The 21,743-nt window shown below is 39.4% G+C and overlaps 1 protein-coding gene across 1 annotated transcript in view; it reads right to left on the reverse strand.

The window, feature by feature from the left end:
* Positions 1-21,743, reverse strand: part of b4galt2 (beta-1,4-galactosyltransferase 2) — a 142,820-nt gene that overhangs the window by 70,981 nt on the left and 50,096 nt on the right. Inside the window, exons 2-3 of the mRNA XM_022757865.1 lie at positions 13,855-13,973; positions 12,610-12,726 (exon numbers count right to left, since the gene is read on the reverse strand). Of these exons, the coding sequence (XP_022613586.1) occupies positions 12,610-12,726; positions 13,855-13,973 (236 nt within the window). The remainder of the gene's footprint in view (positions 1-12,609; positions 12,727-13,854; positions 13,974-21,743) is intronic.

The raw sequence follows: 21,743 nt of genomic DNA on the forward strand, positions 1-21,743 counted from the left end.
TCTTTAGAAATATAAAGCATAACCCTCATTGAAAGGTTTTCTCTGTTTATATCTATTCAGTTTTATCACTCCATCTAAGGATACCAATCTTAGATAAGCATGTGTGGCATGTCCACACTGTGTCTAGCTATTATTACATTCATATTCCACATTAAAATTGATTTCCTGTGTCCAGATGAAATCAGATTGCTACTCATGTCTCCTCGACAATAACAGTATCAGTTAAATCCTTTACAGAGATGGCCTGCACTCAGGAAAGGGAGCTGTTATATACAATACATACTCAGTGACAGAGGCAGATTAATGCAGGATGTTATGGTTAAAGAAACACCAAAACAAATAATATCTGTGTTCAGACAGACCTTAACACCTCAGTGAGGAGTGCAGGAGAAGACGGCTCAGACAAAGAGAGCAGAAGATCATCTGCAAAAAAGTTGAATCTGGCTCAACCTTATACTGCAACATCATCGGGCAAGACGCTCCACCAGCCAGTCAAACATATACGAGTGCATATTTCTGATAGATTAGCAACTTCATGTGAATGGGGTAAGTACCGCTTACCTTGCAACCCTCCCAACAGAGTATAAAAATTATTATGGCTGTGATAACTTTCAAGAGTTGTAAAATCCTGTCTCATAGAAATATAATCCCCTGTGCAGTGCTCTGGCATCTGATAAGCCTTCAGTGGATCTATTACTCAAAGCTACCTTCTTGGATCATATTTAACTGTCTTTTTTTTTTTCTTTTTTTATAATTTTTTTTATCGCAGAGCTTTTTTTAGTCTGAGCATCAAATTGGCTGCCAATTCACCCCTAAATTTTGACACATTTTTTATTCAAAAAGTTTTGCATCCTGAAAAAATAACCAAATCAGAATTTAGTTTACAACACAGCCATTTTAATCTTGCAGCACCATTTTATTCACTCTTGTTCGTTTTGCAAAATTTGTGGTAACACCAAGTATAAAATTCCCATATGACACTATCCAAAACTGCACCCACCCACCCATCCATCCATGGTTGCAGGGGACTGAAGCCTTTCTCATCACACACTGGGCAAGAGGTGGGTTACACCATGGTTTCCCAGTCTATTGCAGGGCTGACACATACAACCACTGACTACTACAGGCAACTTGGAGCTAATTAACCCAACCTCCATGTCCTTGGAAAACATGCAAATTCCACACAAAAAGGCCCCAGATGGCCTTTGGGTTCAAAGCCAGCACCATCTTTCTGCACTGCCCCACTGTAGCATCCTATCAAATCACCACAACTTCAAAATAAGGTGCACACTGCGAGGAAATCTGACATCTCTGAGCCTGTCAACAGTTAAGTTTGAAACAGTCAATTTTTTTAAATTTATATTTGCAATATCTGCAATTGCCTTTCAGCACCAATTTTATTTCCTGCTGATTATCAGCAATATTCAACCAACTAAAGCCACCTACAGGCAAACTAAAATCTATTCAATCACCAATAAAGCAGGGGAGTAGACTCCTAATTAATCTCCTCTTGTAATCTTGTAATCTTTCTTGAGCACGAAGGAAAGAAAAGATTTATTTCTATGCTCTTTTCAGCACAAATCAGTGTGCAGGAGGGAAACAGAGCAGAGTTGCAGCCAAACAGCTTCAGTGTGAGTTGTCAAGGTGGTTAGAAGGTTTCCTACAGCTGTTCTCAGCTCTCTGAATAGCAAGGTCGTCAGGTTTGTCTGTCTGGCTGACAGCATGAGAGGAAACTGTGAATAGTCAAGGGCCGCTGTCCAAATATCACAATACCGTGGCCCTGAGACTAATTACAGAGTAGGAGGGACTAAAAGCCCCAACAAGACGTTATTAAGGTGAGATATTACTCATACCCCAAGACTGTTATACACACAAACATGATGATAGATAATGTCAGAGTTAGATTGTAGTGCAGTCATCACTAAAACAAAAAAGCTTTGGAAAAAGTCAAACACAATATTGAGCCAAAATTCTCTCACAGTATGTTTTAAATCCGATGGTCTTCTTCTGTAGGCCAATGTCACCATCATTACTACAGGCTTTTAATTAATATTTGAGAATGTGAGTTTAAAATTGTTTACCGTTGACAGTAGTGTATCATAGTGTACATTTACATTTATTGTACAATGTGTGTACTTTTATAACATGCAAACTTGTCTCAGAAAAGCTGTTCTACATACTAAATATTGATTTGAGTGAGTTCCTCCAAATTTTATGTTTGTACATCTTGTACTGTTTACTCTTGGGTCCACATGGAGCATTGTGTATTTATTTTTTATGCTTGCTGCAGCTCCTGTTGCCCATTTGGGACACTAAAGTTGACTTGGACTGTGTATAAAAGTGAGACTAAACTTCAGAGGTAAAATAGCCAGGCACACCGTATTATGGAATAGTATAACGTGTGAACAGGTTCATCCATGTTTGTCTTTTCTCTCGCCGTCTTCTGGTCTCAACAGCTCGGTCCTAATGGGCGCTTGATTGAGAGGGAAGCTGAGAGAAGAAAGGCATGTTAAATTATGCATTACTAAAATGCTGAAATGTCAATTCACCGTTGCACCATGCTTCAAATTATATCGGTGCACTTTATCCGCAGGAAACAGGCAGCTTATGTTTTGTATTTTCAATGCAAGAAGCACCAGCTCTTTAAAATGATGCATGTGTGTCTTCTATGGTTCATTAATCAGTATTGTCGTTGATCAGTTGCTAAATTGACCGAGTTTAAGCTATTGCTTTTTGTTTTAAACTTCAAGTAATGACCTCTGGAAGAAGGAACACTTGCTAAATATTAATAGGGATTTCTCCTCTGGCCATTGAAGTTGAAAAATATTCAGGAGGAAAACAGGCAAGCAGGTGAGCTCTGTGATTTTTGAAGAAGCATTAAGTGAGTCCGATTATATTTTGTACAAACTGATGATTTAAGGGGGTTAATCTTCCATGACAAAGCTCAACAAACCCTGAAATATTCTGGGACACAGATAAAAATTGGAACGGTTGTTCAATTTTGATGTGTTTAAGTTTGCCAACTTTGTCTCAAATGCCTGAGAAAGAAGAAAAAAAAAAAAAATTTATTCTGATTTCTCTAGTTTTATGTGGTAAATGTTTTTGCCAGTGAATTATGAATTTTGTTGTGGCCAATGAGCAAAAATTAGATTTTGAGATGTTTGAGTTAATTCTTTGGCTCTGCCAAGGATGTTATGTTTTCACCCATGTCTGTTTATTTGTCAGCAGGATTACACAAAAAGTACTGAGCTGATTTGCACTGAACTTGGGAAGGGAAGAACCCATTAAATTTTGGGACAGATGCAGATCATTTACTTTGATTAGAATTTTTTTCCCTGAAGCCTGGTGTATGTTGTTTGATACTAGCCTTGGTGGAGGCTGATGGTGCCACTGTAGTCTCAAATTTTAGTTTCGGAAATGCAGCACTTTGAATCTGGCTTATATGAATTTATGGTGCAAGGACATGGTGTGGTATGGTGTGGTATGGTTTGAGGACATAGTTTAACCTTTGTGATTAAAACTAACAATTTTATGGAGCGAATCTACATTAAACTGTGTTTGTATTGATCCTGTACTTCGTGTTAACTCACACTACACTTTTTAATCTGCCTCTCTGCACATATGACTCCTGTGCTCACACTTCACAGATCACTTGACTGGTCACAACATGGGTGCTCACACTGAATGTAAGCATGGAAACCCAGGGTGATTTTGCCCAGTGACAATTCCAATAAAGGTCAATTCAAACAAAACAACTAAGTTCTCAACAATGCTCACAAAAATAGAGAAAAGAAGCATTACTCTGAAATTCAACTTTTAAAAAAATTAAATGGAAACTATAGAGCTGCATTTGACTAGAAGATGCAGACCATATAGTTGGTCGGTTCTCCAGTGAAGACTACAGTTTTAGCCATAAAATGTAAACTACTACTCCAGTAATAATAAAACAAGCTCATTGCAATTCATAACAGATTGTTCAGGCACCGCGACCTTCCTTAAACTGAACAAACAACATCTGATCTGACAGCTATTTGACCGGAAATGTTTTTTTGTTTTGTTTAAATTGGGCTCAGTCTGTACAGTGTCTGCCCAGCAGAAGTTTGTTTGTTTGTTTTTTTCTATAAAATAGCCATTTTAGGAGTTTTGGACTGAAAAGGTTACAGTTTTTATCTCACTACTATCCACTGTAGGTGGTGTTAATGGATAAGTAGACCTAGTAACATGCAATTAGAGGCTGCAAGTAGTAACCTTTGAGAGGAGAGGCGAGGAGAGGAGAGGAGAGGAGAAGAGGAGTTTGCAGCTAAATCTATAATTCATCACAGCTTGGCCGAGCGCAATCACATCAAGCACTTTGCACCTGGGACTCAGTGGGGTCTAAGGGTATGGGGCGAATGAGACCATTATTTTAATGTACAGTTCCTCTACACAACAGTACCAAGGCTCCAGCAAACACTAGAACATAAAGTCGCAGCGGAGGAGGCAAAGGAAGAGGAAGGAAACCGGATTGTTGCTCATCAGATCAATATCCTATTCCATGGTCAACTGCACAAAAAGTCCCTCATTTTCTTCTTTTTGTTTTTAACATTTTCAATTTCTTGTACAGAAGGATAGAAAGTACATTAACCATGCATGAGGTAGAGTGCTGGTGAAAGTGAAAGAGGGAGAAATGGAGACTGAAAGGGAGAGAAAAAAGCAAAGGTCTGGCACAGCCTTTTCTTTATTCTAAGAGGTTTAGGTCTAAATACCTCAACCGGCCCTGTACCCTTTCCAAGTAGATAAGAAAATAATGAATGTTATAATTAAATAGGCTTTGTTCCATCTATCACCTGAATAAAAAATTGCTAATACTAACTAAAGATAAAGAATAGTATGGATTGAATATTCTAGGCTGGTGCTTGGATTTTCCTATCGCACTCTTCCTATATATCAAGCTCGGACTCGTTACCATATTCACAAAGACAGACATACAGTGCTTTTACTATAGGGTCAATACTCTTGTGACCCACAGTAGTGTGATGTCCTTATGCTCCTTAAGTAATCTCCAGAGGCTTCTTCACTCTAGCTGGTGCTACTACACAGGAAACCAGGAAGTCTAGAAATGTCTGTATGTTATATGTTTCACAATTTGACAACACCTCTGCAATATTGTTAATTCAGTATTGACCTTCACTAGAACGAAATTGTGATCATATGAGCGTTTTGCGCTATTTTTTTCTTTTTACAAACGTGTGTCGTCCAAATGAATCGTTTTCAGCAAACTAACTGAAAATCAACAAAATTAGTTATGAAATGTTAATTTTATATTTGTGAGGTGTTGTGCTGTAATACATGACAGCAAAACACATCAATGTTATGCTACATACACTTGCTATTTCATGATATACTGTACAAATATGATATAATATATTGATTCCCATCATATAGCCCCATCAGGGTTTTTATTAATAATGAAAAAAACAGTTTCAATATAATTACAATATTTTTCTATGTTGCTGCCCCTTTGTTGTTTTAAAGGTTGTAATAAATGTCAGTTTATTAGGAACACGTATATAAAACTTATGTAGTCTGATACAACAGTCCTGCAGTAAATCCTCCTTCATGAAGGTTATAATGTTCAGTTTTTATTAAATTGTTTTAGACAGTTAATGATTATCATTGTGTCGGATGTAGCGTTTGGAGCTGTTACATTACACAGAGGGGTTTCTGTTATCTACTTTCACTGATATAAATGGGGTGGACAAAATAATAGAAACACCTGGACGCAATGGTGACTGTCCTTACATAGCTGTAGTTTTGTCTTGGCATATTCAGTTCCAAATATCGATTATCGGTCTCCTTGACTACCGATACTTGTTATCGATATCGGCCCTGAAAAATCCGTATCAGTTGCTCCCTAATTTCTTGACAGTGACTAACAATATTTGGACACACTATTTGTGGCGTTTTTTAGTGCTTTGGTTTGTTGACATTACAGGAGCCTGGTCTCAGCAACTCACATCAGCAAACACAACTAAGACATCAAAAAACACAAAGGTCGTCCAGTGAAGTGAAGAGGTGCGAGCCGGCATTTCAAGAAGTGTTTTCGCTGTCTGTCTCTCACACACGCGCACACGCACACACACGCTGTAGACCAAGTCGTACGTTCGTAGACCAATGAACTGCCTGGTTTGCCTGAGTGTGACCTTCACCATAAACACCAAACAAATGCAGACAGAAACACACAGAGCTTAATCCCTCCTGATCCTTTGGTGTCCAGCCACTGCTGGACATCGCTGGAGCTGAAGTGCTGACATGAATAAGAGGTACAAACAGTGTGAAGGCCGACTGGATTCTCCCTCCTCTACAACACAACCTGAGACTCTGGACAGATGCAGAGGAGTTACTGGGAAGTGACTGTGTGTGTGTGTGCGTGTGCGTGTGTGTGCGTGCGTGTATGTGTGTGTGTGTGTGTGTGTGTGTGTGTGTATGAGAGGTTGAAGGGGTAGCAGAAGGAGAGAGGAGGTAGCGGGTCATATCTTGGTGGATTAGTGGAGCAAGGCGTCTGGCAGAAGCTTAGTATAGTGTTGTGTGTGTTGAAACCAGATGTCAGCACGCTGCATTTTATCCTGCTTTGCTTTTTGTCCTCTCGATTTTCTACTGGTGCTAAAATGCAGTGAAAATAGAGATTAAGACTTAGAAGCACCTCAGAACTTTAGAGTTACAGCCTAAGGCATGTATTTTTGCAGCAACTTAGCAACAGGGGCAAGGATCAAATATACCCTAGGCCATCATTGGTCCGGTGGTTGAAGGTTTCAGCACATTTACTTTACATTATTATAAATAAATAACATGATAAACCAGTCGCTCCCAACCTTTTTGGCTTTTGATACCTTACAAAAAAAACAGTGTTAGCGCCACTTGCCATGTTTCCGATGTTAATGAGCTATTAGCAGTTCCATTAGGGAGACACTTCCCCTCAAAACTTCTCAGATTGTTTCATTTAATTCACAGCTCGAGGTCCAAAGAGGTAATTATCTAATATTTCACAACAGCGTTAAGATTAGAGAAAAATCCAAAAAATGAAAACAAATTTGTGAAGCACGACTTCACCCCCCCCCCCCCCCCCACACACCCCCCGACACACACACACACACACACACACACACACACACACACACACACACCCACACACACACACACACACACACACAATTAAACATCTCCCGACTCCTCACATTTATCTTGTGACCCTTTGGAGGGGCCTGACCCACAGGTTAGGCACCACTAGATTAATCTACCTCACTCTATCTCCAGTAGTTAAAGCTAGATCCACCCTGAACAGCTGCAACAATAAAATGGTGTTTACACACTGCTGCATCAGTGGTAACAATCTAATGTTATAAATATAAATGATGTAGTCACAAGGGGCAATTATCTGCAAAAAAAAAAGTCCTTTCACTTTTCATACTGGAAGTATATTTAGCTGATAATAATTCTGTCCTTTTAATATTTCAATTAATAGTAATTAAGTATTTTGATGTTGTACTGGTACTGTACTGGTGCTAGTACTGGTTGTTCTGGTTGGTAAGTAAAGGATCTGAATACTTCCACCTCCACTGCAGATGTCTGGGGAGAAACAAGAAAAGGCAGAACATTATGTGACTCTTGCTTCAGAGCCTTCCCTTAGAGAGTATCAGATGGTATAAATTAATACTGATATCCAGCTTGGATCGACCTTAAGCTCCTATAAAAATCATAACAGCAGATGGCTCTTCTTCTTTCACCAACCCCCCCCCCCTTCCTCACCTGCTTTTCTTTTTGTTCTGTCGCTCTCTCTACCTCTCCCTCTGGGCTTTTCTCCAGTTTACACGATGAGCTGATGGCCAACAAACAAACATTGGCCCCGGTCCTCGGCAGGCGGAGAGGACACAGAGCAGCAGGGCAGAACAGCAAGGTTGCTATATCACTTTGCGCATGAGCCCTCTGCAACGCCTACTCACCGTACCTCACCAGCAGCTACACCACTTTTCAAAGCGAGATGATAGCTGCTTAATAATGTCCGGTCGTGGCAAAACAAGAGCGGCAGGATGGTGCAGCGAGCAGACAAACCAGTCTCCAACCTGAAGTAACCTCCGCATGAATTCGGCCGGTTTTAACAGTGAATGAAAAGCGGCTCCTGACACTGTGATAGGACCTGTGATCCGTGCCCTCTTTTATAAGTTATTGTATTTCAACTTATTTTACCGTTACCTGGCAACAATTGGATGGCTGAGATCATAATCTGGAGGATAAAGCCTTATGATGTGATTGAAAGATGTTTTTGGGTGATTTTTATTTTGGTGGTAGAAAATTTTTCCAGCGACTTTCAATAGTTTATATTTGGTAAAAAGAGAGAAAGTATTGCACGTTTAGGCAGGTATTAATAAGATAAGGATAATTAAGAAAAATCTGATAACATCAGATTGAATAGATCCCTGGTTCTGTTCAAGTATTAAGGTCAAGAAGGCCAGAAAGTCAAAAGTTATATACAAAGGTCCCATGATGACACCTGAGATGAAGAGTTATAAGGGGATATGGTTCAAAGATCCCAGAAAAGATATGAATCTCCATGCTCACTTTTTTAAAAATGTTTCTTTAGTAAAACTTAACTCTTACATACTTACGTAACTAACTTACTTAAGTAACACACTGTTTGAGAACAGTTACAGTTTACAGCAACACTATAATCAAAGTCTTTTCCTTCAGTTGACTTGGTGCTTTACAATATAGAGTTTCTTTGACTTCAGTCATACGCTAGGGTTTAGTGTGGACTTGCCTCGATCTTTGGTTGTGTATGGGCGTATGGGTGTAGCTGTATTGCTGAGTCTTATTGTATCAGGTTTCCAATACATACAGTATTGACCTGTAATCTTTACACTGAAAGTCAATAAAGCGCTACTCCTATACCCAAGAATACAGTAACCTCTGAGTGTGGAAAAACTGAAATTCACTTATATATATTTTTGTGAGTGTTCATGCGTGTGTGTGTGTCCTTGCATGCATGTGTCTGAAGTGCAGTGCAGGTGTATCTAGGGCACTTGTTTTTAAATCTCCAAGGCGCTCTTCTTTCCATAAAACGCCTGTTTTGACTCATGCTTTGACATGACAGGATGAGACTGGAGGGGGAAAATTATCACCGCTCACCCCCCCTCACATCACCTCCTCTCCTCTCGCCTCACCTCAACCCCCCTCCAGTGGCTGTGTGTTAAAAGGTTCCAGACTTCCACTCATTTAACACTCGAGTGAGAACGATAAAAAAATAAAAATAAAAAAAAAAGCGCTCTCCACCGCCCTCTCGGAAAGTGGCGGCGGGTGTAAAGGTTTAATCGCCCATCGTGTCAGAGACATCAGGACTTCTTGTCGTCAGAACCCCATCTCTGTCACTTTGAATCGGTTTCTCCCGATCTGCCTGTCTGTCCGTGTGCCTGCCTGCTTCACTGTGTGTTTTTGGGACTTCCTGTCTGCTTGTCTGGAAACCTAAGTATTCACATGTTCTCAGCTCTAATTCAGAGAGGTTCCCTGACAAAATGCAAAGATCACAGAATGAGAACGGAAGAAGAGCTATGTTCAAGCACTTGTTTTACACACTACATATAGTATTTGAATTTCAAATCGATTCAATTCCAAAGTTTGCTGAAGAACCATTTAGAAAATGTCCAAAAAGAACTTTATTGAAAGTGGTTCCTTAAACAAGTTCTTTGGGGAACAATTTATGCCTCAAACTTGAATTTCAAAATGATCTCCTTGAAATGGGCAACAGCTGAATAAAAAAAGAAAGGAATAAAAAAACATCCTCAAGATGCCCTTCCTGCGCAATTATATCAAATTTAAATTTCAATCAAAAAATGAGAAGAAATAAACAAGTGTTTTACCCTTGAGCAGCCTCTGATGAGCCAGTCCTTTTTGGAGCAGTTATAAAAAGGGACTAACTCAGCAGTCATTGCTACACATTGCGGAGGTGAAGTTCACATCACAGCCAATGGTAGCAGAAATACTGGTAAATCTTTTAATGAGTTTAAAACAAATTCAAAAACAAGAGGCAGAAATTAACCCCACTACACAACGCAACTGCATAGCTGGCTGCACAAGTCAGGTACAGCATCTCAACAAGTTCAAATCTTTTTCCAGTAATTTCCACTTCAAACAAAGCCCTCCCTGAACTTCTGAATCATAGAGTGAGGTAAAATCTGATAGTTTTGCAGATAATTACAGGCAGGCAGCGGATGAGTGTCTGTTTGAAGTGCGGGTGAAACTCTGGCTCTACGCTGTCAACTGTGAAATCATATTTCTGCTCCATGGTTGATGCTTTTTGGCTAAACCTGGTACACGGATTAACAAGCTACCATGTTGTAAATCATTTTCATTCTTTTAATGTAAGAGATAGAACACATTTAGTCTTCAGAAAGCGGCCTCTTTTAAATCAATTCACAAAACCGTTTTATTTAACAAGCCCATGTTAAAGTTAAAGTTTTATTTTTCCAGTTTCAATACGTTTTATTTGTTTATTTAACAGTTTGTATCTTATTTTATTGTTGGGTATTTTACTCCGTCTCATTCTCTGTGCTTTAATTTGACTGATTATAATCAGTTGTTGCACTGCATTGTTTTTTTAATTTTGTTCCTTAACTTTGTAATTTTGTTTTGACGAACACTAAATTAATTGTTTTGCTACTATCATTTTTATTATTCATGTCACTTTCACTGTTGTAGACCCTCCACAGTTCCAATCGTGGAAAAGTGTTAAACAGAAAGTAGATGAGTGTAACTCCAGTTACAGTATAAGTCACATTAACAATACATGGATTGGTGCAAGACCTCTTAGTAAACTACACTGCCTCAAGATGAAACTGAGGATAAAATATTATTATTTACAGTTTTGCAGAAGTGATGGAAAGTTCAATAAGAAGTGATCAAAATCCTGTTCTTAAAATAAATGAAAAGAAAAGCGATGGTTGGGTTCAAAACTGCTCAGGATGCTGCGACGACTCTAACAGCTCAACACACCCTTAACCTCACTAACAGCTTTATATTTGAGATAAGAAAGATTCAGAGACGTGTGTGTGTGTTTGTGTTTGTGTGTGTGTGTGTGTGTGTGTGTGTGTGTGTGTATAAGTGCGAGGGAGAGAGCAAAAGAGTAAGACACTGGAACATCACCATATCAAGAGCGGAGCACAGCAGGGCAGGTGGAACCAAAGGTCTGTTCCACAGGGGGAGTGATTAAGGTGTTGCGCAAGGCCCACGGGGGAGAGAGAGGGCAGAGAGCAGAGCTCATTACCCATAATGTAGAAGAAGAAGAACTCTCACCTAACACAGTGTGGAAGACTCGCACACTCTCCAACACTGAAAACCAAGCTCTTGGTGCTGCTGCTGAACGGAGTAAATATGTTGATGTGATGATTTACACTGCAGATTTTTATTTATTTATTTATTTATTTTTGATCAGAAGAAGAGACACTGAAAAACAATCAACGAAGAGCAGCTAGGGACGGGAGAGGAGGCGCAGCAGCTGTCAGGGGTTTAAATACCTGCAAATCGACTTGTTCAGTTTCATCGTGTAGTAATAGACTTTTTCCCACCGTATTAATGAATACCTGACGATGGCCTCAGTGTTCTCATTATTCCTTCACAAAGCTTATAACTTAACATAAGCTGACAGATCTAGTTCATGTCTACTTCTTATTTGAGCTCGGAATAAGATATGCCTACAGCTTGTTACTTGGCCTGTAACACTGTTTATCATGAAACAGAGGTCTGTGCAAGTAACAAATATTACGTTGTTTTTTTTTGTTTGTTTTTTTACCCATGACCTACTTAGCATCCTCACTCATACAGGAGTCTGATCTTGATTTCTTGAGGATTTTGACTTTTAATGGAAGAGACGTGATAAATCCAACTTCAAATGTCAATTATTCTGATAATCGACTAATCAGTAATGTCATTTATTAAAGTTCCACTTCTTTTTTTTCTTTTTTTTTTTTACTTTTCTATTTTATTTCATTTATACCTTTAGGTTTTTGGACTGTTGGTCGGATAAAAACACACTGGGCTGAGGGGAATTGTGATGTGTCATTTTTCACTGCTGTTCTATAGACTAAATAATGAATCATTTACAGGCTGAGCAGCAGGCTCAAATTCTCAGGCTGCTTACATTATCACTTTCCTTTTTTTTTTTTTTTTTCTCCTGGCTGGCCGGCTGCTGGAGGAGCTTATCAGTTCACTCAGACACGTGTTGTATTGAGTGCCCATGCGTTTAGCTGCGTCGGGGGCGTCGACGTCGTTGAGCTTCAGTTGTAATGAGAGAGAGAGAGCCGACATCACTTTGCTTGCGTTTGCTGAAAGCTGTTGAGCTGACTACACAAAACTTGAACGAGAACATGTGTGATGAACGCCTCTGGGCTAGCTGCTCGTGCCAACTTGAGCCAGTCCAGTCTTCCGTTAGTTTTTTTCTTTAGTCATACACACGCGAGCTTTATGTTAGAGTGACCACACACCAGCCGAGACATTAATAAAGAGATGGCTGCTAATCCCCAGATTAATCCATAGTGAAAATATCAGATGCATAATCAGCCCTCGGCCTCCCAGCTGACCTACCTGGTTGATGATGTAGATGCCGTAGTCAATCTTCTGCCGCCTGAGGATGGGGTGGAGGTAGTGGAGCCAGTATTTCAGGTGGTTTTCCCTGTGTCGGAACGGGATAATAATGGCCACCTAAGCAAAAGAAATGGTTTTGGTGGTTAATTTGTTTGTATTCAACTGGTCAATTTATGATAAACCACAATTTACCTCTTTGTTTTTTTTAATCAGTTGCAGAACAAGAGCCACAACTTAGACGATTAATTCATGAGTCAATCTACAATAAAAATAACTATTTTGGGAACTATTTTGATAATTGATTAATAGATAAAGTCATTGAAAAACTGAATTTTTAAGGTTTTGGACCTTTGTTAGGAAAAAACAATTGTAATCGAGGAAACAATCGGCAGATATATAGATAATGAAAACCAGTTTACTCAATCCTGGTGAAGTACACAAACAAGACGTAATTATAATCTTCTAAGACACTGTATCTGAAACTATCCTGTTGATGCGGATGAAGAGAATGAGAGAGTGTTTCTGTGTCAGAGCGTCAAAGAGTGTTTGATTGACTAAAATTATAGTTAAATGAGCTTTGTCTCATCCTGCAGTGAATTGTTCTGCACCAGAAAATCATTTCCGCAGAAAATCCTCCTGGTTAATGTCACCGTGTACATAAAGTTGGTTTCATTCATTATGAATGAAGCAGCTCGAGGAGGCAGCTCTCAACGGCGTCACAGATCTTAGTCGGGTTTGAGTTCTGTATCTCTTGTGCTTTGAGTGAGTCGTTCTCAGCTGTCCGAACAGTCCAAGGTTGAACTGCGATTGTATGTTCATGGTAATTTTGCGCTCTGATGAAGATTGGCAGCAGATTGGCCTTGGTTTTCTGTATGGTTAAGCATTTGCAACGGGTGCAACTACCTTGCTGTAATCTTCACTGCTAATGAAAGCTCCTTGACCTCAGTGAGATGTGATAGAGGAGAAAGTGAATGCAGCAAACTCCTTTTTAAACAACCAAATATGATGCTCCGTAGTGTGAGAAGTGATTAGTCCGTGAAAAGCCAATATCTTAATGGCTGCTATATACAGACCTGTGCAGAACTTCTAATATATTTTTTTGCTCATGCAGGTAGAAATAGGCTCTGTGTGTGTGTGTGTGTGTGTGTGTGTGTGTGTGTGTGTGTGTGTGTGTGTGTGTGTGTGTGTGTGTGTGTGTGTGTGTGTGTGTGTGTGTGTGAGAGAGAGAGAGAGACATTTACAGACCTTCCATCTAGGCCGACAGTCGTGAGGGGTGTAGCGGCCTCCCTCTGTCACGTTGGGGTTTTCTTTCTGCACTCGTTCCATCGTCATCTGGGAGCTGAACTCGATCAACAAACGCCCCACTGAGGAAAGAGGGAGAGAGGGAAGAGTTAATAAGATGAAGGCGATAAGGGAGAAAACAGAGGACAAAAAAGAAGTTGAAGAAAAAAAAAACAGATGATGGGGAACGAGGGATGTTGGGAGTGAGGGACAGAGAGAGAGAGAGAGAGAGAGAGAGAGAGTTTTTAGCTTCAAAGCAATAGAGTACGTGTATCAAAGCAATGTGTGCAGAAATAATGGTTTCAAGGGATACGCTCTGCATAATGCAGCATTTAATAAGATGCACAGGCTTTGGAAAACATATATTCCTAAAAAATAAACAAAGACTTTGAAGTCAGTCGGCGTAAACACAACATGAAAGGTAATTACGCTGCTCAGTGATGAAGCCACGCCATATGTTATATCATCACAAATCTATCTATCACTCCTTTGAGTACTGACGGATCAAATGCTATCTAAATGGGATTGCGGGTTCAGACTAATTTAAAAGAAGGGGTGGGTTTAAATCTCTGGCAAGGACGATAACTGCAGCCGGTCGTCCTGTGAGCCCGGATCATTAAAATATAAGAGCAAGCTCCGACCAAAGCCCTGCAACCATAAACCTCATTTAAACAAACCAGACTCTGAGTGCTCACGCTGTAGAAAAGCACAAAATGTATTGATATAATTCATTATTTATTTTACCATTATAAGAACGCATTAGTTAATTTTCAAAGCATCATGTGTTTAAAAAAAACAACAAAAAAACATATTAGATGATATTTATCATTCAAAACTCTGTGAAGTAAAGAGGATCATGTCTGTTAGTGTCGTTTGATCAAGGACGAACCTGTAACATACTTAGAAAGAAGGTACTGTAAATTTGTTGTTACATGTAATTGTGTGTAATCAATCATTTTGTGTGGCCATAACAAACATATCGTACCATCCTAATTATAGGCAAACACTGATTCTACAAATTCTACATATATTTTTAAAGGACAACAGTGACTGATGAAAAGACCTGTCACAGCTTATTCTTCTGTGCCGTAGAGCTCCATTGTCAAAAAAAATGCATAAATAAGTCGCAAAGTTCCTTCATTACAATGAACATGGGCACTGTAATTTATTTTGGGTAAATCTCACATACACCATTCTGCAGCTGGAAATACTCACAAGTAGCCTACATCAAATGTGTAACAATCTGTGGCGAAAAATAATCCCCAATTATAAAGTTTGTTAAATAAGTTTGCTAAACACTACAGTGTCCGGCTGTGTTGTTAAACTATTATGCTGCATATCTGGCCTGTTTTTTTAGAGATTAATATCTTCACAAGAAATTTATTAGCACTAAAATCTTTGGTGTACTTGAAATAAAGCAGTTTGCACCAAGCTTCTTCTGACCTTGTTTAAAATGGAGGTAAATGTAGCAGCATCTGACAAAAAGACAATACTAAATGCACTGTTTGACATCTTAGAAAAACTAATATTGTGGCACCTTGAATTCCAACAGGCAGGGTACAGAAGTGGAAAAACTACTGAAAGACACATTGTTGGTTTTTCATGGGATTTGTGGACAATAAGAAAAAAATCCTTCTCCTTTATGACATTAGATTATTGACCAGAGCTTTCAGAGCATCCACTGATATAAACTCCACATAATGTACTGCACATACTGTATCTGGTGTTGAACATATGTATGAATACTCAGTATTCACTCCACTGCAGGGCAGAGGGGGGAAGACAGACAGAGAGATGAGGCCCACACAGGTATATGAGCTAATAATCCACTTAGCATTGACGCAAGTTTTGTGTTGCGAGATCTCCTCCAATCCACGCTGCGCAGGCAAGCAGCATGATCGATGGCAACAAGGTTACATGTTCATAACACACCTCTTTATCACACCACAAGAGCTGAATGCAAATAGTCCCCACAGCCCTCTCCCCTGTCCACTTCTGCCTGTCATCCTCCGTCCTCTCCGCTCTCATGTCTCTCGTTGTTTTTGTTTTGTTTTTTTGCTTCCTCCTCTCTTGCACTAATGAGACAGTCGGTGGAACATGGTGTTTTCATTTCGTCTCAGTGAGCAGTTAGTTAGCTCTCAGGCAACAAATGAAAGACACGATAACAGAAAATACAAGTAATAGCACAAGAATACGCAGTTTTTACATCATAAGTTGTGTTGTTTTTTGTTTGTTTTTTTACACTAAAATTCTGTAATTCATTTGTGCAGATACCTTTGAGCACCAGGTAAATAGAGCAGTGACATGGCCTTTAAAGCCACATATTAAATATACATTTCTGCCCACCGTCTCTTAGAAATAACCCACTTCAGAGACCTATATTATGCTTTATTTAGGGCAAGTCTTAAATCCAGTGCAAGGCAAAGAGAGCGTTGTGTGTTTTTAGTGCACTGTGTCTCTGCAGCAGATAAAGACCCCTGACTATAATATAATGTTACTATTCTCTTAGTAGCAATGTAGCAAACAAAGGCCTGTATTCAGGTTACAATAATTAGTTTGCAGGGGAAAATTTATCCCAAAAAACGATACAGCAGTAATTGAATGTGTGATCCAAGTATGAATTAAACTGATGATCATGCTATTGTTAGCACCACAATATTTGAACTCTTTCTTAAGTCTTTACAATGAAGACAACTCATCCTTCTTCTCAGGGGTCAGAAATCAGATTCTTGATTTAAGGTTTAAGTTTTTATTTTTATTCATTTGGATTATTTTCTAGGAGGAAGTGATGCTCTTCACCGTCATTGTTTCGTTTTTCATCGGAGCACGACACACTTTCTTCATTGTATTTGTTTGTATAGATCAGAAAAGATGGAGACATGTAAAGGTTTACAGTCAGCTTCCAAACAGTCCAGTTGAGTAGACACAGATGACTACAGAGAGAGAGAGAGAGAGAGAGAGAGAGAGAGAGAGAGAAAGAGAGAGAGAGAGGTGAGTGAGTGAGTGAGTGAGTGAGTGAGTGAGTGAGTGAGTGAGTGAGTGAGTGAGTGAGCAAATGTGTGTGCATGTGTGTGCCTGAAAGCAGAAAATGTGAATGTGATTTTGAGCTAATGATGGTGGAGAGAGAGAGATGATAAGTGAGAGATGTAATGTGTGGTAGATTGATAGCAGCAGAATTATCACAAACACACACACACACACACACACACACACACACATAATAATATCTCATGCTTATCTATGTGGCGATATTAGAGCAATACATTATAATCATGCTGCTTGATCGCTCTATCTGGGACACCGGCTGCACTTTGGGGGATACATAACTGCTTTGTCTGCAAATATACACTGTACACAGGCATCCACACACACACACACACACACACACACACACACACACACACACACACACACACACACACACACACACACACACACAGTATACAGACCAAATTTCTCCCCACAATAATGAACCAAATCTCTGAGCTACTAGGTTAGCAGCACATGTACAGACACAATACACTGAGAAGAGCAGACCTGAGGCAGTGAGCACTCCAAACAAACACACACACAGTCACACACACAGTCACACACACACAGACACAGTCACACACACACACACACACACACACACACACACACACACACACACACACACACACACACACACACACACACACATAAAGCGTGTCGGCCTATTTGAGGCGGTGATTCAGCCTGGGTCAGACTTGATAACAAGGAAACAGAAATAGGATAAAAATTGGAGCACTCGGGTATATTTTGTTGGTTCTGAGGGCTTCGTGTGACGTGGCATCCATTCATAGATTATGTGTGCTCTTTGCTTCTGTTTCTCTCTCTCTTGCTGTCTCATGTTGTTGCCCTTCTCACCACATAACACATAGATCACAGCTGTACGATCACAGAAATATTTCAGACAACATTCAGACCTCTCCCTCCGTCAGTGGGTCGAGGTTTTAATGGATCCACCTGATTCACCGGAGACATAAATAGGGTCATACGGGGTCTGTGTATCAAGACAATATGTCTGCCAACTCTGATCACATGTTGTGTCAATTACTTAAGGAGTATTACATGTTTTTTTTTTTAGGTGAGATCGAGAGTGAGAACTGTGAAGTGCACGTTTACTGGTGGAGCATCTATTTGTACACTCCAGGTTGGAGCAAGTTTTCCATGTGTCCATTTTGGATTGAGTGCAAAATATTGGATTAGTGAAAACAGACTGAGTGCCACATGGATCCACAACAAAAATAATAAATAGTTTGATTATAGAAAAAACAATAATACAACACTTACTAAAATCTGTCTTGTTAGGCTGTAATTAGTGACTAGTAACTTGTTTATTTTGTTTACGGTTCAGCTAATAAGGCATACAAATTTTGATTTCTCCAGGTTTAAAAAGTAAAAAAAACAAAAAAAAAACACATTTTTAAATGGTTAACCAACAAATATTAGGTGTGTTTACATTATTTGATCATAAACTGATGATTAAAATCGTCATTTATTATGGATTTTTTTTTTATTATTATTATTTTTTATCCTTATGCCATTAATCTGTGGCACAAATGTCTGAGAAATCTATTAAATGTCCGCAAATTATGTCACTTCAGTCAGCGCCAGCTGGGGATGAAGACTTCGAGTTAGAAAATGAAAGCAGCCTGGGGGGTGTGTAGTTGGAAAGATGTGAGCTCACCAGACCTCTGTACTCTGCTCCTAATCTCTGCTTGAGGCTAGCAGCTAGCAGCTGGAAGCTACATTAGCTTCCACCAAAATAATAAACCCAAATCTCCAGCCAACCAGTAGGCAGTTGAGTTGCATTGTGGGTAATCACAAAAATAAAAAGACACAGAATAAGAAAGACGTTATCTCTGGTTCCGCTGCATCGATTCTGATTTTTAACAGTCCAATAATGGTAGAGGAGTGCGATGCTAAAGCACTGGAGTAACTGCAATTTAATATTGATAAGCTTAAACACAATTACATTGTTTGAGTCATTAAATCTACAATTGACCTGCATAGGGTTTAAAATTCAAACAAAGTATACTGTACATACTGTATATGTTCATTTTCCAGGATATCGTATGAAATAATATATTTACTGCTTTGTCTATATCTGGCCAATTATGACAAAAAGGGTATAACATTTAAGAAGATGTCTTTGTTCGGTGATTGCAATCAAATAACCACCACCACATCTCCACACAGTGTACAGTCATATAACTGAATGCAAAATGAACTAAAACAAAACAAACTTCCTTCATAGGATCAAGGGAAAAATCTGAATAAAAAGAAGAAGAAAAATCTGTGGTTATTTGACATAATTTAACAACTTCCTTTGAAGTCTAGGTCCATGTAGATAACACCATGACTTGTGCTGTTACAGAGTCACTGGTCAGGCCATCTGACCACGCAAACTACACAACAACAGGCTGGTTGTTAATCAGCAGTCCTGTTCCGAGACATTTTGTGCCTTCGCGTTACTTAAGTGACAAGTGAAGCAGCAGCAGGGTCAGATTTCAGGGAGAAGTTCTGAGTTCATAATTGAGTTTGGTTCTTTGGCCTCAGGAGGAGGGGAGAAGTGGGAGTCAGAGAAAGTGAATAAATGGAAAGAAAAAAGTAAAGAATGGAGAGTGAAAGGACAGAGAAAGAGGGAGGGAGAGATTGTTTCTCTCCCTCTGCCTCCCACTGACACGGGCTCTGTGACAATAGAGAGTTTCAGCTCTCTGAATCTTATTAGCCCGTCTACTCTCTCCTTCTCTTCTCTTTCTCTGTCTCTCAATCATTTACAAGTGTCTCTACCAACTGCGGGCTGTAATTGCTATTCTTCCAGAGATGGGGAGAGTGGGAGAAAAAGAGATGGAGGTAGAAAAAGACAGAGAGGAGTGGGGGGAAAAGAAGAGATGTGATGGAAGGAGAGGAAGAGAGGGAGGGAAGTGTGTGCGAGAAATTAGGAGAAATTCAAGCCACTACTTATAGAGAAAAAATTTTGAAAACACTGCTTATACAATAACGTTCATTTTATCTTTCCCTTATGTTGTCTTCCTCCTCTTCCCTTGCCACCTCTTTTCAACAGCCCTGAGTTTGGACCTATCCTCTAAAAATCATCAGCAGCAAAGACTGTGTACAAACATGAAACCCTTATTGTGTGTGTTTCTGTATCTGCATGCAAGTGTGTGTGTGTGTGTGTGTGTGTGTGTGTGTGTGTGTGTGTGTGTGTGTGTGTGTGTGTGTTCATGAGAATTCACTGGATCAGAGGATTATTGTTATCTAAGAATCTACTCGACATGCAAAACATCCAGTCATCTGTTCGTGTGGGTGTGTGTTTATGCACAACACCCAGTATGCATCTGCGTGTGTGCCAGAGAAGAAGAGATGAAGGGTTAACAGTGGTGTATTTACAGCAAGCACATAAGGAAGAGAACGTGGCGACATCCACAAACTGATAGCTTTGTTGTTGCATGATATGTTGCTGGAAAATAAAACCCAGACAACAAAAAGGAAACATGAATTTTACGAAAAGGATAATGTGGGTCTGTTCTTGGTTGCTGTTCTGTAGCCATCTTTCAAACACCACATGCCAGTGTTTCCTTGAGAGCACAACAGAGAGAATATTCAAAAATAGTCCCACGGTGATTGAATTTTAAAGGGATATAAGATAACCTTGACAAAAACATGTTAAAATTGTACTTCCACTGAAATGGACAGACATCAAATGCTTCTTGAAGGGCTGGGGCCCTGGGATGGGCATGAAAGTCTCCTAGTTGAATCATCAGCATAAAACAACAGCGACTATATTTGAAAATATCTGCTTCTTTGATAAAAAGTTAAAAATACAAACTTGTGTACTTACAGATGTAAGGAGAGAAATCAACTATGACTCCCAAGGTGCATTTCTGTAGGAAACATGCAATCAAAGATCTTAAAATTCTGTTGCATGCCGCTAATGCCAAGCAGCGGTTGAGGCTTATGTTTTTACTGTATAGTCTTTACAGCCATTCGCCATAGCAAACTGACAAAGAAACCCTGCTGTCTCAGAAATTAAGTAGAAATACTTTTTCTAAAATTGATGGACACGTCATGAATAATAAATACTGTTACATACTGAGGTGACTCTATGTTGAGAAACACTAAGGATGTCACTACAAGAAAATTAAAGACTTTCAGAACTGGTGGGCAACTACTTCTTTGCATCCCTCTTAACAACACAGCCAGTGACAACGGCATTGAACAGTAAGGATAAAAGCACAACAAGCAGCTGCAGTGCCATGACAGAGTCGGAGTTTGTGAGATTATTGATACCACCCCTATGATTTGGTTGAACGGGACTGGCGAAGACTAGACTGATACTGATCAGCTGACTTGTTCACAACTTTAGCGTTCTGCAAGAAATGCTCTGGGTCTGAGCCCTGCAGTTTGAAAGTGTTTAAGGTGACTTCAAAGTTAACACTTCTTGTTGGAAAGTTAATCAAATAAAACAAAAAGACAACAAATGTATGTAAATGGCTACAAAGAAACTCAAAACAACTACAAAGAGACACAAAACAACTACAAAGAGACACAAAACAAATACAAAGAGACACAAAACAAATACAAAGAGATACAAAACAACTACAAAGAAACTCAAAACAACTATAGAAAATGACCACAAAGAGGCAAAAAAAAACATCTACAAAAAAGAAAAATGGCCGCCGCCCTTTTCTCTCTCTTTCAGTCTGGATGTCTTGCTCCTATGTTGGAGGGGTTGGGGGGCTTTTCTATACCTGTGCCCAGGAGCCCACTGTTCCTTAATCCCTACATGACTACAGTAAATATATAAATAAAATTATTAAATAAAG

The sequence above is a fragment of the Seriola dumerili genome, unplaced genomic scaffold, assembly GCF_002260705.1.
Source record: "Seriola dumerili isolate Sdu_G_001 unplaced genomic scaffold, Sdu_1.0 BDQW01000291.1, whole genome shotgun sequence".
Lineage (NCBI taxonomy): Eukaryota > Metazoa > Chordata > Actinopteri > Carangiformes > Carangidae > Seriola > Seriola dumerili.